The sequence below is a fragment of the Gavialis gangeticus genome, unplaced genomic scaffold (assembly GCF_001723915.1).
Source record: "Gavialis gangeticus isolate Ggan-Ray unplaced genomic scaffold, GavGan_comp1, whole genome shotgun sequence".
NCBI classification, from domain to species: domain Eukaryota; kingdom Metazoa; phylum Chordata; order Crocodylia; family Gavialidae; genus Gavialis; species Gavialis gangeticus.
Genome location: NW_017729032.1, coordinates 233,254,884 through 233,268,916, shown reverse-complemented (window position 1 = coordinate 233,268,916; position 14,033 = coordinate 233,254,884). Strand labels below are relative to the sequence as shown.

The window sequence follows — 14,033 nt, the reverse complement described above, 5'->3', positions numbered from 1 at the left end:
CCCCCCCCCAACCCATGCAGCCTCTGTCTCCACCTGTAATTTTACTGGGTGCTGGCATGGGGCACTGAGTGCAGGTCCAGCTTGGCCCTATAGCAGCAGCATGTAACCTGCTCAGCCGTCTCTGTGCTGCAGGCTAGAACAGGGACACAGCCTGCTGGCATGAGCAAGGGGAAGGGCGGGGAGAGCAGGGGATGTGGGAGGAGGGGAAGGGGAGAGTAAAGGTATAGGGGGCAGCCACAAATACCTGCTTCTTCACTGCCTGCTCCCCTGCAGTGGTGGTGGTGAGGGGCAGAGGGATGAATTAAAGACCAGCCCCGAACAATTGCATTCTGTTCTTTATAACGCACTTATACATTTTTCCATAAATAAAATCCAATTATTGGATGGTCATCTTGAATTCAGGGTTGTCTTGATTTGAGTAAATACTGTAGTTCAGTCATATAGATATTTTTCCTTTTTTGCCCATGTAACTATACAGTTATTTGAAATGGGTGTTCCTTTTATATCATGCTTGTTAATAGACATTTTGTGGTTTGAAAATAGACCAATTTTGTCCTCTTTAAAAATCTTACTTTTAACTAATATTAAATGCAATTGTATGCTCTAACATTTACCAATTTAATTTGTGTACTTACAACAATAAATGAGGAATTCTGAGAAATAGGGGAAGTCCAAAATGTGTAGGATTTCATGCTCTATGAACAACTTTTTTGATATAAAAAAACCCGAATACTGTAATTAACTTAGGTTGGTTACAGTTCTGGAGAATGTTTAAATCTGAAGAACAGAAGCTTTGTTGTGCATAAAAAGCACAAAATGTAAATGACTTGTGCATATGTCTACAAATGAAATGGTGTGGAGAAAGTTAACTATGTTTTAGTTGTCTTATTACTAATGCCAGGTTATTCAATGCTATTTTTAAGTGGGAGTGTCCCTTCACAATCCAGAAACATTAGGCGCCTATTTAATTTTGAAGATGAGCTCTAGATATTTCATTTCTCTTGAGGTCTTTAACTTGAATCTCATCTGTGTTGTCAGCAACTGAAAGCTGTTAGCATCTTGTGATCTTTGGCTGAGTTTGTAAGATAAATTTGGTCTCAGTCCAGTTTCAAGTGGAGATAAACTGTAGCTCTAATTGGGGCATCTACATGAGACATTTACTGTCTAGTAGACTAAGTAGCTGCGCAGTAAGCATCTCATCATCTACACGTGCGCCCTATTAGGTTGGAGTAAATTAATTTACTCCACCGCAGGATAGTGCTTGTAAATAGAAGTGCTAACCTGCTGTGGAGTAAAAATCTCCACAGCAGTGTGTGTGTAGACGCTGGCCTGACTGGCTGGGGCACAAGAGTGCTTCAGTGCAGGGGCTGCCTTCCAGCACCCTTATGCCCCAGCCAGCCCCTCTGTAGCACGTTGAGGTGGGGAGGGGAGCCAGCCCTGGGCTGGCAGGCTGGCTGCCGGGGCCACCTGGTACCCAGGGCTGCTTCAACCTGGTGTAGAGTGCTGCTATCCTGGGTGCATGTTCATTATAGCTTTTGGGAGCAATAATCTCCAGAGTTTGTTGCTTTGAATTAGTTGCATGTTTAGACATGCCCACTGAAGGCCATAGTAAAGCAGTCACAGATTGAATGAGCATGAAGACTGAACTTCGCTTTTTGCCCACAGATGGTGCTTGCAAGCCAGTCTCAAACTAGTATTTACTTCCTGGATCCATTTCATGTCTGTAAATATGGGGCTTGTTAAAAAGAACTTTAACCCTTCTCCCCCCCAAAAAAACCCCAAAAATGAAAACCACCTCTGGAGTGTACGTATGCGTATATAGATGAAAGAAAAAAAGAAAGCCATTGAGGATACTTTTGTGTTGAGCTCTCTTTGAATAATAACTTTTTAGAATATGTAATTAATCATATGCATAGCCTTTTGGCATTGCAGAACCTGTGTGTTTTTTCGGGCGGGAAAACAGTAATTTTAAAGGGAGGGTGGGAGCAAAAGAGAACCGACAGTAGTGACAGGTTTTTTTAAATTAACAACTATCTGCTGCTTATTATCCAGGAGGTTTTAACTTCATATCTTCCTGGACAGGTTTAGTTTAGCAGTTGGGGAAACTAGCTGTTGTTCAGGTCCCAAATAAGTGAACAGAAACTAACCATTCTGTTGGAAAGCACAGTGCATAGAGATGTGTACTTGCATAACTATCCCCAGCAGAAATAATGTGACTGGTGAAATTTGCTGTAGTAATTGAGGGCCTTTTATATATTCCTCATAAGGTATGTCTTTTAAAAAAAATGTTTATAGTAGAAACTGAAAGCTTTATTATAGATTAGAGGATGTAATCCTTTAATCCCTTAGAATTTGTCTTATTACAGTAACAGAATCACATGATGAAACCAGTTCATCATATAATTGGGTGGGGGCAGTACTGGTAACAGCTTCATTTAGAAGCAATTCCCATTAGAGTAACCAACTTGTAGAATAAGTGTGTAAGGCCAGACCCAAATGGCTTACTTTAATGATTTTTCCCATTGAACTTGATCTGTATTTGGGTTTAACACAAGTGGGTTTTGGTTCACACCTTGGTTGAAGGAGCTGAGATTAAATACCATTGTGAGCATTTTTTGGGGGGTGGGGGGAGGAGGGGATTGGTTTATGATGCTTTAAAAAATGTAGCTTTAACATTGCTAAATACGCCAGTATTTGTCCTGTGAAGGTGAAGTAATTTCCATAGTTGTTGCAGAACATTCACATTTCTTCAAATGAAATACTGAAATTAAAAAAGATGAATGTGATGTTAACATTTAGGTTTTATTTTCTGTGACCAATGTATTGGGGCCCTGTAGTTCCGCACTGAGATCATGGGAGAGATTAAGAAACACATTTGCAAGAAAGGGCAACTATTGTTTTTCTTAGTGAATCTTTACAGTAATATTGAATGGACATGTATTTATGGGTTTGGATTTGTCAGAAAACTGGTGTAATTACAGTTTATCTTTGGCAACTGATTTAGGCTACATTATCAGAATTTATGGCATTGCTTTGATTTATAGCATGATTAATGTTTGGCACAGAAGTATTAAAAAGCTTTCTCATCCATGGTTATGCTAAATATGGTCTTGATCCTTGTCTGCTTTGCTGAGTGGCTGTGCCACGAGCTTCTTACATGCAGGGGTGTATAGTCCAGATAGCACTATGAAATCATAGTGTTGGAAGGGGCCTTGATGGTGGTCTTTTAATCAAATCTCCTGCACGGATATTGTCTTTGCTGTTCTTTAATCATTTTAGACAGATACTTGTTCTGTCTCTTGAAAACCCCTAATGAAGGAGATTCTCTAATTTCTCTAGGTAACTTGTTCTGTTGTCTTACTGGTCCTACAGTGAGGAAGGTTTGCTTGAGAGAGCAATTGACATTTGCTTTGCTGTAGTTTAAATCTGTTGTTTCTTGTTCTGACTCCAGTGATAAAGCAGGATAGGTTTTCTTCCTTCCCTTTATGAAAACAGTTTTTATGTCTCCCCGTAATCTCCATTTCTCCAAATATAAACATGCCTACTTCTTTCAGCCTTTCCTTGTATGGTTTGCATTCCAAATCCTTTATCTTCTCTGACAGTTGCCTCTGGAGCATCTTCAGTTTCTCAGGTTGGCTGGCAGTGGGATAAACAAGGGCTGTATTTCCAAAGCCCTTGCTTAACTTCCTGCGGCCATGTCTGTTAGGGTCCTGAACTCTGCACAAGGCTACCTCAAAATCTGGTAGTCTGTTAGACAGAACAGTTCATTGGGTTGGATCCAGCCCACATGCCATATGATTAACATTCCTGTTCTATGTCATTTTTAAAGTTCAGTGCCCTAATCTGGAGACCGTACTCCAGATGAGGACTAATCATTGCTAAAAAGAGCCATATTCTTACCTTCCATATTTTGCATATAAAGTTTGTTAATGCATCTCAATTGTGTGTGTGTGTGTGTGTGTGTGTGTGTGACAGTTACTGACTTATTTGAATTTGTGATCCAACTTAACCCCCAGTTCCTTCATGGCAGTGATGCTGCCAAACAGTTTATTTCCTTTCTCTATTTGCCTTTATTGAATTTCACTTTGTTCTATGTAGCGCAGTTCTCCTGTGTATCAATATCTCTTCTTTAATTCTGTCTTCCAAAGTCTTTGTGTCCTGTAACAGTTTTGCATGGTTTGCAGATATGGTTAGCATACTCTATTCCACATCCAAATCATTAATAAAAAGAACACTAAAACCAGAACAGAACTTATTTAAGACCTCTTGTCAGTCTGCCATCAGTCCATTCATCATCATGCTTCTTTTGGTCTACTGGGTATCTTTCTAGTGGTTCTATCTAGCTCATATTTCTCAAGTTTACTTAATAAAATGATACGTGGGATTGATTCAGAAAGTTTTATAAGGGTATTTTATATTAACTTTCCCCCATTTTTAGAGATGGCTGCTATGTAAACGCTTTTTGAGTACAGTCCTCTGGAGCCTTGCCTGTCATCTATGCCTTCACAAATACTTTTGGCTGTGTAAGACATTTATTTCTACCAGGCATATTCATTTTTGACATATGGGATAATGCCTCTCTCTTTTTTTTTTCTTCTTCCATAGATCCTTGTGGAGCAAACTGTTATTTTTCCAGACTCTTGCTGATATTTCAGTTATAAGGGCTATCCCACCAAATCTTTGAAATACCAGTTAAGCCACACACTAGATTTCCAACTCATACTTTGTTCTCCATGCTCTTTACATTGATAAATAGACATTGAAGGTATAGTCTTCCCTGCTGTTGCACTTTTATTAACTTACAGTGGTTTCTCATTTCTTCCAGAGAACGTATTTTCCTTTCCCCGTTCCTGATCCCTTCACCTTAATTGCTTATTGGCCAGTGGGTTTTGTTGCCACCCCAGTAGATCATAGTTGTAATGCCATATTCATTAAGATAATCAGATGATGTCCAAACGTGTTCTTAACAGTTTTTATTTCATCCCTGCACAGCTGTTCTCTTTGCCAGAACATCAATCTATTGTCAAAGAAACCAACTGGTAACTGGATGATTGCTGCCATTTCCAGCAATGAGAAATACATACCCACACAAGTTATTAAATACTGGCTTGATGTTAAGACAGAAAAATGAGAATTTGTGACTTAAGATGTTTTTCTGTAATTTTGTGTTGCTGCTTCATATAGCACTATATGTTTTTGTGTTGCTTTAGTAACAAATATAATTTCAGGTATGTGGTCTGAGAAATTGACAATTTAAAAATGATATATCCTAGCAAAGGATGACCACCGTAAGGTGCAGGAAGAGGCTGTGGCTGGATAAGGATTATACTTTATTGAACTGCAGTTTTTATAGTACTGTAGCTCTACCTAACTTACAAGTTGCGTGTGTGTGCGCGCGTATTCATATCTAATAGCGTTGATGCTCCAACAAAATGAAAAAATAAGCTAGACGCTTACAGATGTTTGTGACTTGTTGTAGTCTGACCTCAAGTTTTTTGTGAGATCCGAAGCGAGCCATAAGTAGGAACAAGCATTTGTGAGTATTGTCATTAGCATTTTACAAGTGTTTGAAAGTTTCTGTGTTTAAAATACACAAGCACATTGATTAACTTGAGCTGACTGGCAATTAATTATCTCAGATTCCAGCAAAACCAAAAACTCTAGACAGAACCAAGGGGAGCATCCATAAGAAAGATTTTGAGACTTTATGGGGGGAGTAATTAATGTTAGACAAAGTTTTGATACGTGGAGTCAGTGGCATAAATGGCGAAAACATTAACAATGGTCATGCAGTCTATGAAATACAGATTTTAATGGAGCTGTTCAGTAACTGTTTTGCATTGTCGGACAACAAACATTCTGGCACATGCTGTGAATGCTTAATAAAATTACAGGTGTTAAGAATTCCATCTCTCCTTTTTTCTTCCCCACATCCCACCTTGTAGAAGATTCAAGACTAAAAACCGGGGAGACACTGGTTTCACTGATTTTAGTGTGAACTAGCTGGGACATATACAACATCATTGAGAAGTGTAGGAATAGAGAGAAAAAGTCTTATTATGTATTTGAGCAAATAATTCAGACAGTGTCGTCAATGCTCATACAATTATAATTTCTATAAGAAAAAAGGGGCAAAAATACAGCAGTAAAATACTGTTCCCGGGTTGTTAAAGAAAGAGAAGTATAAAACTGTTACTTTGATATTGGAGGTGGGTGGGGAGAGAGACTTTTTTTTTTTTTTTACTTTTAAAGCTATTATTATTATTATTAAAAAGAAAGTTAAAAGCAAGTGCAAAAATGCATGTGCCTTGCTGTGGCTGAGCATGAAACACTTGTCAGTAACAAAACTCCTGTATGGTGAAAAAAAATCCCTTCCCCAGATCACCTTTTTCATTTAGGACTAGCCCTGTCTTCCACCTTGCAGAGTGCCCCTTCCAGGAACCACATTTTTGTTGTAAGGAAAAGTGTCCAGACTCTAATGTGACATGCGCCCGGATCAGGAAACAGAAATGTTGACAGAGAGGCTTAGCATTTGTTGTGAAAACCCTATGAATGCAAGTACGTTTCTCATGGAGCAGAACAGATCTCTGATAATGCAGCAAAGGGAAAATTATGAAGGGTGAATATGAATATATGGCTGGAAAAAAAATAACAAAATAGATGCAACTTTTCTGTAATGTGAAATCTATTTCATGTGATGATGGGGAGAAGGTAGGCTGTGAGACATGTAGACACTGACTGTGTAGTGATGGTTTTCATTGTCCAGATCTGAAGCTTTCCAGTAAGCCTGGTGAGTCTTGAACCTGGGAATGTATTTCTGCTCTTCTGAACTAGAAACAAGATAATGAAAGTAGACTGTTCTCCCAAGAGAGCCTATGTAAATTTTTGGTTTTGGACACTATGACTTTAGTGTCATAAAGTGCTAATAATTTGTAGCTTCTCACAGTTTTACCAGATTCTGTTTGTTCTGAAATTTACATTATGGCCATGTAAAGGAGGGGGAAGGGAAGGTGCTGTATTTATTATAACATGAGGCTGCTCCCTCTCCAGTCAGTATGGGGAAAACCGCGGCTCATGTTATATTGATATACCATATATACAAATGACTGTGGGTATGTTTACTTGAAGATCACTATTTTTTGGTCTCTTGCATTGCAAATCAGGAAATTGGGAAGCGGGGGGCAGGTAAGTGCTGCAGTTTGGGGCTAGAGTCAGACCCACAGAAGTCTTCTGCTCCCCTCTGTAGCTTCTGCCCTCTCCTTTGTCCTCTTCCCCCAGTTATTGTCCTGTGCAGCTTATCTCCACATTGTGTGAAGGGAGAAACAGAGCCTATTAATAAAGAGGCAAAGCAAGACACCCCTTTTCTGCTACCTGCAAAAATCATGGCAAACATAGAATCCCCCACCTGCTCTGCCCACGCACACAGGCTAGGGTCAGAAGTTACACATAAACTAGTTTAAGTGTTCAGAAACTGGTTTAAACCTGTAACAGAACAGAAGTTCAGTTCACATAGACTGCTTTCAAAATGGACAAAACTGGTTTAAAATAAACCTGGTTGGATGTAGTATCAGGGTTAACTGTTTTAGGTCAAACCAGTTTATTGAACTTCTGTCCCAGATCCTTTCTTGGTTCAAGTTAATTCAGTCTCCCAGCATCGCAAAATGCTTTGCAGCCCTGGGCAGTGCTGTCTGTTCCAGTGGAGCAGGGACTGCCTCTCCCCTCTCTCTGCTCCTTAGTCTGCTTCCTGCCTCCATCTGTCAGCTCATGGCCCCCGCCCCCCCAGATTCCCCTGGCCACGGTCTGCGCAGCACTTGGGGGGAGGGAAAGCCCCTGTGGTGGGGGCTTTTTGACCCTCCGCAGCCCTCCACATTCCCCCTTCCCAGCTGCTGATTGCTTCAGCAGCTGCCACAAGAGAGAGGGAGAAGCAGTTCTCCCTGCCTGGTGCCTGGGAACCCCTGTCTTGGAGGGCTTCCCCCACCCCAGCCCAGGGTCCCCCCGCTCAGGGCAGCCCCAGGGAGCTGTGGGGAATTCTCCCCCTCCCAACCCCAGAACTGCTGCCAGTTTTGGGAAGCTTCAGGGAGCAGAGGGAAATATTCTTCTGCTCCTCTGCAGCCAACTTGGCCTTAGCTGCTGTGAGTTTGAGGCAAAACTGGTTGCAGGGGATCAAAAGAATTTCTCTCTGCTCCCTGATGTGGTCAGGGGGTGGGTGGGGGGGGTATCCCTGAGATTCACAGGGGCTAAGGCAAGCAGCTGTGGGTTGGGGCAGGGGAAGAATTCCCCTCAGTTCCTTCGGACTGCCTGGGGCTGGGAGACCCTGGGCTGGGGTTGGGGAAGTCCCCCATGGCAGGGGGTTCCCAGTGCCTCCATGCTGGGCTGTGAGCAGGCACCTGGCTGGGAGGACTTCTTTTCCCTCCCTCCCACCTGTGGCAGCTGCTGAAGGGGGAGAGGGGGAATTCCCTTCAGCTCCCCAGGGCTGTCTGGGCTGGGGGGATCCAGGCTGGGGGAAACCCCTTGAGAGGCAGGCTCCCCTAAGGTGGGCCAGCATCCAGACAGGGGGCTCCTCAAACCCTGTGTGGGAACAGCAGGGGGTTGGGGACACTTGGCTGGGCTGGCATGGCCAGGAGGCTGGGAGGTGCACTATTGCACTCTCCCACCTACTGGCCTGGGTCAGTGCAGGCCTTTCCCAACTGAAAACTGAATGTCAGTTCAGTTGGTTATCAGTTCAACCTATGCAGCTTAGAGGAAGCTGCCTAGATTGGATCCATTCTGCCTCAGGCTTTTGGACTCTCTGTACTTAGCCACAGGGCTTTCATCTCCCTGTTGTCCTTTCTGTAAATTCTCAGCATTTTGAAGAATGTCTTACATTGGAACTGTCTCTCTTACTTTGATCCCACACCTTTCTAGATAATTTGAAAAACTGAGATTGAAGTTTCATTATAGGAAACTGCCCTTAAGTCTCTCTCCCTTTATATCGTTTCTATAATCACATTTCCAATTATTTTAATTTTTCTTTCCCTTGCTGCTGTCTGAAAAACCAATGAAGAGGAAAACTGACCGTGCAGGGTGAACAACTGAAACCACTGTATGTAATATATACAGTGCTAAGAACTGCACATATTCAACTGGAAAAAGGTTTCCAGTTAAAAAAGTCTTCTAACGAGTAGGCAAAAAAATGGTGAAGTTAACAATGTCCATTGAACATAATGCATAAGTTATCTTATTTTTAAGTAACAAACATACTGAACCAGAGGCCTTCTATTTCAGTTTGTTACAGCATGAAATAGTGTAGGATCGCGCTGGGATTCAAGCATTTATTCAGCTTTTGATTTACGGGAGTTTTATATAAAGCTATGATAATATGTATACCCTTCTGTGCTCTCTCTGCGAGTTTGCGCAATTTCAGAAGAAAATTCTCGTAGAAAGGTAGCTCGAAAAAGGGAATTTCAAAGTTTGATTCCATATGCTTATTATTAAGAGCAGTATTTTAAAATCATTTTTGGCAAAACAATGGGTTTGTATCTTTTTGTTAAATTTTGAGAATAATATGAGAACATTTTATCTTTGTTTAAGTGCATTTTCCTTTCAAAACCCTGTATTTTACTAGTTCTCTTTATACCTATAATCATTGTTTTGATTTCAAGTGGTGGTTAACAAAATTATGAACAGCAACAGAATTTAAATGAAAGTAGGTATCTTTTTTCCTTGCTCATCTTCTCAATTGGAAATAGCATATGGTAGTTTGGAAGAGAGGGCCAAGAATTTTGAGGTTTTATCATGATCTTCTCTGTGAAGATTACATATGCCATTCAGATTAAATCTCCACTTTCATGTCCTTGTAAATTAAGACACAATTCCTTATTTGCTCCTACAGTTATCAGGTGGTAGGCAAAAATGGATTGATTTGAGTACATCAGTGAAAAATATGCTTTCTTGCTGTCTTTAACTAGAATTGTTCATAGATTTCACAGACATTAGGGCTGGAAGGGACCTTGGAAGATTATCGAGTCCAGCCCCCCGCCCAAAGGGCAGGAAGTCAGCTAGGGTCATAGGATCAAAGTGTTATACTTTTAAAAGTTAAAACTATAAATGGTAGTCATTCTTATAGAATACATTTCTCCTTGGGTACTAACATTTTGTTTAATTGTTCCTATTTTTGTCATTACATTTTAAGTGTCTTGTGTACTGACAGATAAGGGTGCAATGAGTGAGCATGCCTACATTTTCATTGACAGTCACTAATATTTTCAGCTATAAGAAAGTGAAAATTGGTCCAAAAATCCCTTTGGAAAAAGAAATAGATGCATTTCTGACCTTTTGATGGTTCAAATGATTAGGTTTTAAAACTTGTTGTATATGTAAATAAATGTGAGCAATAGGTACAACTGGTGTTAGAAGAAATCAGTTTATATATATATAAAGAAGCTAATATCAAGGTAAGATTATTTTCTGGATGTGTTCAATGAAATACTTACCTTGCAACATTTAACGTCTCAGTCATATACTTGACTGTCTAGGATGAGTATTGCAAACCTTCTGAAATGTCATAGAAGTAAGTGCCAAGGTCTGTCCCCATGGATTTGGTTGTGAGACTGGGGGATATAGCTTGAAGTGCACAAGTAATGTATATAGTTTGTTCTTCAAGTAAACTTTAGATCTTGATTGCTAATGCTGTATTCTTGTGGCCATGTCCTTCACTGCATATACTGCCTTCCCCCCTTAAAATTAGCTTATTTTACATCAAGTGTACAAATCTTGGGAAACAAAGATGGAAACTCTGGAACAATAATAAACTATCTCGTGTGTGTGGGTAGAGAAAGAGAGAGCGCAAGCACACTTTATCCATCTTTATATGGATCATACTTACGATGATATGCTCTTTTTAAGCCAGAAGTAAAGTAACTACATGATATCAAATATCTTTTTATTATTTTGATGAGCTATTTCTTCATTTTTAGCACCAGCAGACCTTTTTGAATCAGCTGAGGGAGATCACTGGTATCAATGACATCCAAGTACTGCAACAAGCTTTAAAGGTATGGTAAATATTCATGACTCTGTAATGCAGGGGTGGGTCTAATGCAGCTGTAGTGCCACTTAACAAGTTTTGGTGAGCTGTTGAGGGTGCCAGGTGCACAATCTTTCAGAAGATACCATTTTAACAAATTATATACAAAAAACAAATCTTATTCTAAAAATCAAACATCTACTATAATGTATTTTAATTTTATTTCAAAAAGCAATTTTTGTCCTGCTATATTTTTGAGTAGTCAATTGAGAAGCTGTTGCATAATAGCTCAAAATAAAATCTTATATATTAATGTATAAAATCTCTTGTATATTAAGTGTTGGGGTGGAGGGTGTGTGTGGGGAGGGGTGCCTGTGTGTTAGGTCCCAGGAGCTGGTTAGGGGTGGGGAGGGATGGGAAGGCATGTGCAGTAGAGCTCACATGGGTGGGGGCATGTGGTGCAGTGCAGATGCAGGGGTGGTTTGCACTGTCCTTATCTGGCCCATGGTTGCCCCTGTGATATTCCACATGGGGCCGAGCCCTGCCTGATTCTTCCTGGGGCAGCCTGCACCCCTCTCCTGCCCATATCTACTCCATACCCACTGACAGCATGCCCCTGGCTCTGGCCAGCATGGACAGCTTCCTGGCGGGGCTGCTTTCACGGCTGCTGCAGCCACTTGGGTATCTCCAGCTGCTCCTCCACCTGCCTCTGGTGTGCTCCTCTGGGCAGCAGTTAGCATGGGGATGTGTGCTGGGTGCCACATGCCCAGCCAGGCAAGGGGGGTGGTGCAGCTGGATGACTCCTGCCCCAGCATATGGGGCTCCAGATTCTGCCTTATTGTGCCGGGCAGGCGGAGTGAATGGAAGGTGGCTGGCAGCAGGCAGGAGCACAGTGTGAGCTGTCCTGGGAGGGAACAGGTGAGGCTGTACCCTATGTGGAGCAATGTGGGGCCAAAGGTTTCGAGAATAAAAATAATTTTAGGTCTGACTTTCTAACTTGTATTTGATACAAGAATAGAAAGTGCCCTTGCTTGTATAATAATTGAGGCTGCTTATAATACATTCTGATCCACAATAGTCAGTCTCTCTTTCCCCCCCCCCCCCTTTTGGGGTTTAAAGGATAGCAATGGCAATTTGGAATTGGCAGTGGCTTTCCTTACTGCGAAGAATGCCAAGGTTCCTCAGCAGGAGGAGGCAACTTACTATCAAACAGCACTTCCTGGGAATGACAGATATATCAGTGTGGGCAGCCAGGCAGACACAAGTAGGTATCTATTTCCTTTTCGTAAGTTTAGCTTAAAAAGTAATAATGTGGTTGCCGTTAATTATGCTTGAAAAGGTCATAATTTGTAGATATTCAGTTATTTATTTTCTTTTAGCATAAATCTTATTTTTTTCAGCTATAACTCTGTTTCCTTTATTTATTTATTTATAATTAGAATGGGAAAGTCTGGGACTTTTAATGTATGTTTTTTGCCTCTTACAGGTTTCATGTTTGGGTATTCCATTTTAAGAATAGCAAATAACTTTAGAGAGATGCATTGAGATAAAAATAAGTATATAGTTGGTAAATGCCTTGTAGGCAGAGACCTCTTAAGATATTGCACAAGTGCAAAAATGGCCTTAGTTTAAAAGGATTGCTTTCATAAAGGATGGGGGGTGGTGGTTTTATATATATATATATATATATAATATGGGAAAAGAAGAATTCATTTGCTGTTTTACTTGTGAAATGTTACAGGAGTAATATTACTAGATATACCTGTTAAGAACCTATCTCAGCAATTGTAGTAGTATGTGCAGCATACTTTGACAGCAAGAGCTCATGCTCCCGTGTTGTTTGTAGGATCAGCCCCCAAGGTTATTAAGTGGACAGTTGTTTTTTTTCTCTTCAAGAAACATTAAAATAGATATGACTATTTGATATGGCTCCATTTTTAATAGGTTTCTTTTTAGTGTTTTGACTAGAGGTGCACTGATGCATCGGTCTGATATCGGACTGGCACCAATACAAAGGAAATTGACTCTATCAGAAATCAACTTCGTTTGCCTGATGTGGCCGATAATGTAGCCAATAAATGCCCTATGCATGTGCGCAGTTGCAGCATGCGTGGGGCCAGGAGCACAGCCTGGCAGCTTGGAGAGCTGCATCCAGCTGATAAATCTGTTGTGGTGGAAGGGGAAGAGAAAAGGAAGGGGCATGGGGGGGAGCAGATTGAGGCCCCCCACATTGAGGGAGAGAGTGGGGCAGGGGCTGCTCAGCTGGGGTGGGTGCAGGATAGAGCTGTGGCTTGTCCAGGGGGAGGGTGGCTCCTGCCGCTGTGTGCATCCCAGGAGGATGTGGGAAGTGGTGTGTGCCCTCTGGATCTGTGCAGGGCAGGGTGGCTGCCGGTGTGGGCCCAGGCCAGTGCTAGGCTCTTCCTGCGCTTGGAGCGGGTGGTGGTGGCCCTGGGAGGAGGGTTGGTGGGGCTATGACAAACTTTGTGGTAGCTGCTGCCCCCCCCCACCTCGTAGCTCCCTCCCAGTGCTGTCTCCACCTGCCCTGAGCACAGTGTGGCTCAGCTCTTGTCAGGAACAGCCCTGTGCCAGCTCCAGCCCACAGCAGCAGCCTTCTGCCCTGCGTAGATCTGGGGGGCACGCAACACCTGCCATGGCCTCCTAGGGTGTGTGCAACTGTGGGATTCGCTCCCCTCCCCCCCCCCGTATGAACCATGGCTCTGTCCCACACCCCGTCCGGCTCTGGCTGGGCAGTGCAGGGGCCTTGAACTGTCACCCCCCCGATGCCCCTCCCTTCCTCCTCCTCTTTCATCACAGCAAATTTACCAGCTGGATGCTGCTCTTCAAGCTGCTGGGCTGCGTGTCAGAAATTGGACTGGTGTCACTGATCCTTAAAGATCGACTATCGGTATAGAATCATATTGGCCTCCAAAATCCCGATCAGTGCACCCTTAGTTTTGACTTCTTTTTTCTCTTGTCCAGTATTTTTTTTTTTTGTCCTAAAGAGAACTTGAGTTTTTGCTTTCTTATA

The 14,033-nt window shown here is 42.0% G+C and overlaps 1 protein-coding gene across 1 annotated transcript in view; it reads left to right on the top strand.

Annotated features, from left to right (window-relative positions):
* USP25 (ubiquitin specific peptidase 25) overlaps window positions 1-14,033 on the top strand; it is a 183,636-nt gene that overhangs the window by 26,457 nt on the left and 143,146 nt on the right. Inside the window, exons 3-4 of the mRNA XM_019523898.1 lie at window positions 10,956-11,033; window positions 12,125-12,269. Of these exons, the coding sequence (XP_019379443.1) occupies window positions 10,956-11,033; window positions 12,125-12,269 (223 nt within the window). The remainder of the gene's footprint in view (window positions 1-10,955; window positions 11,034-12,124; window positions 12,270-14,033) is intronic.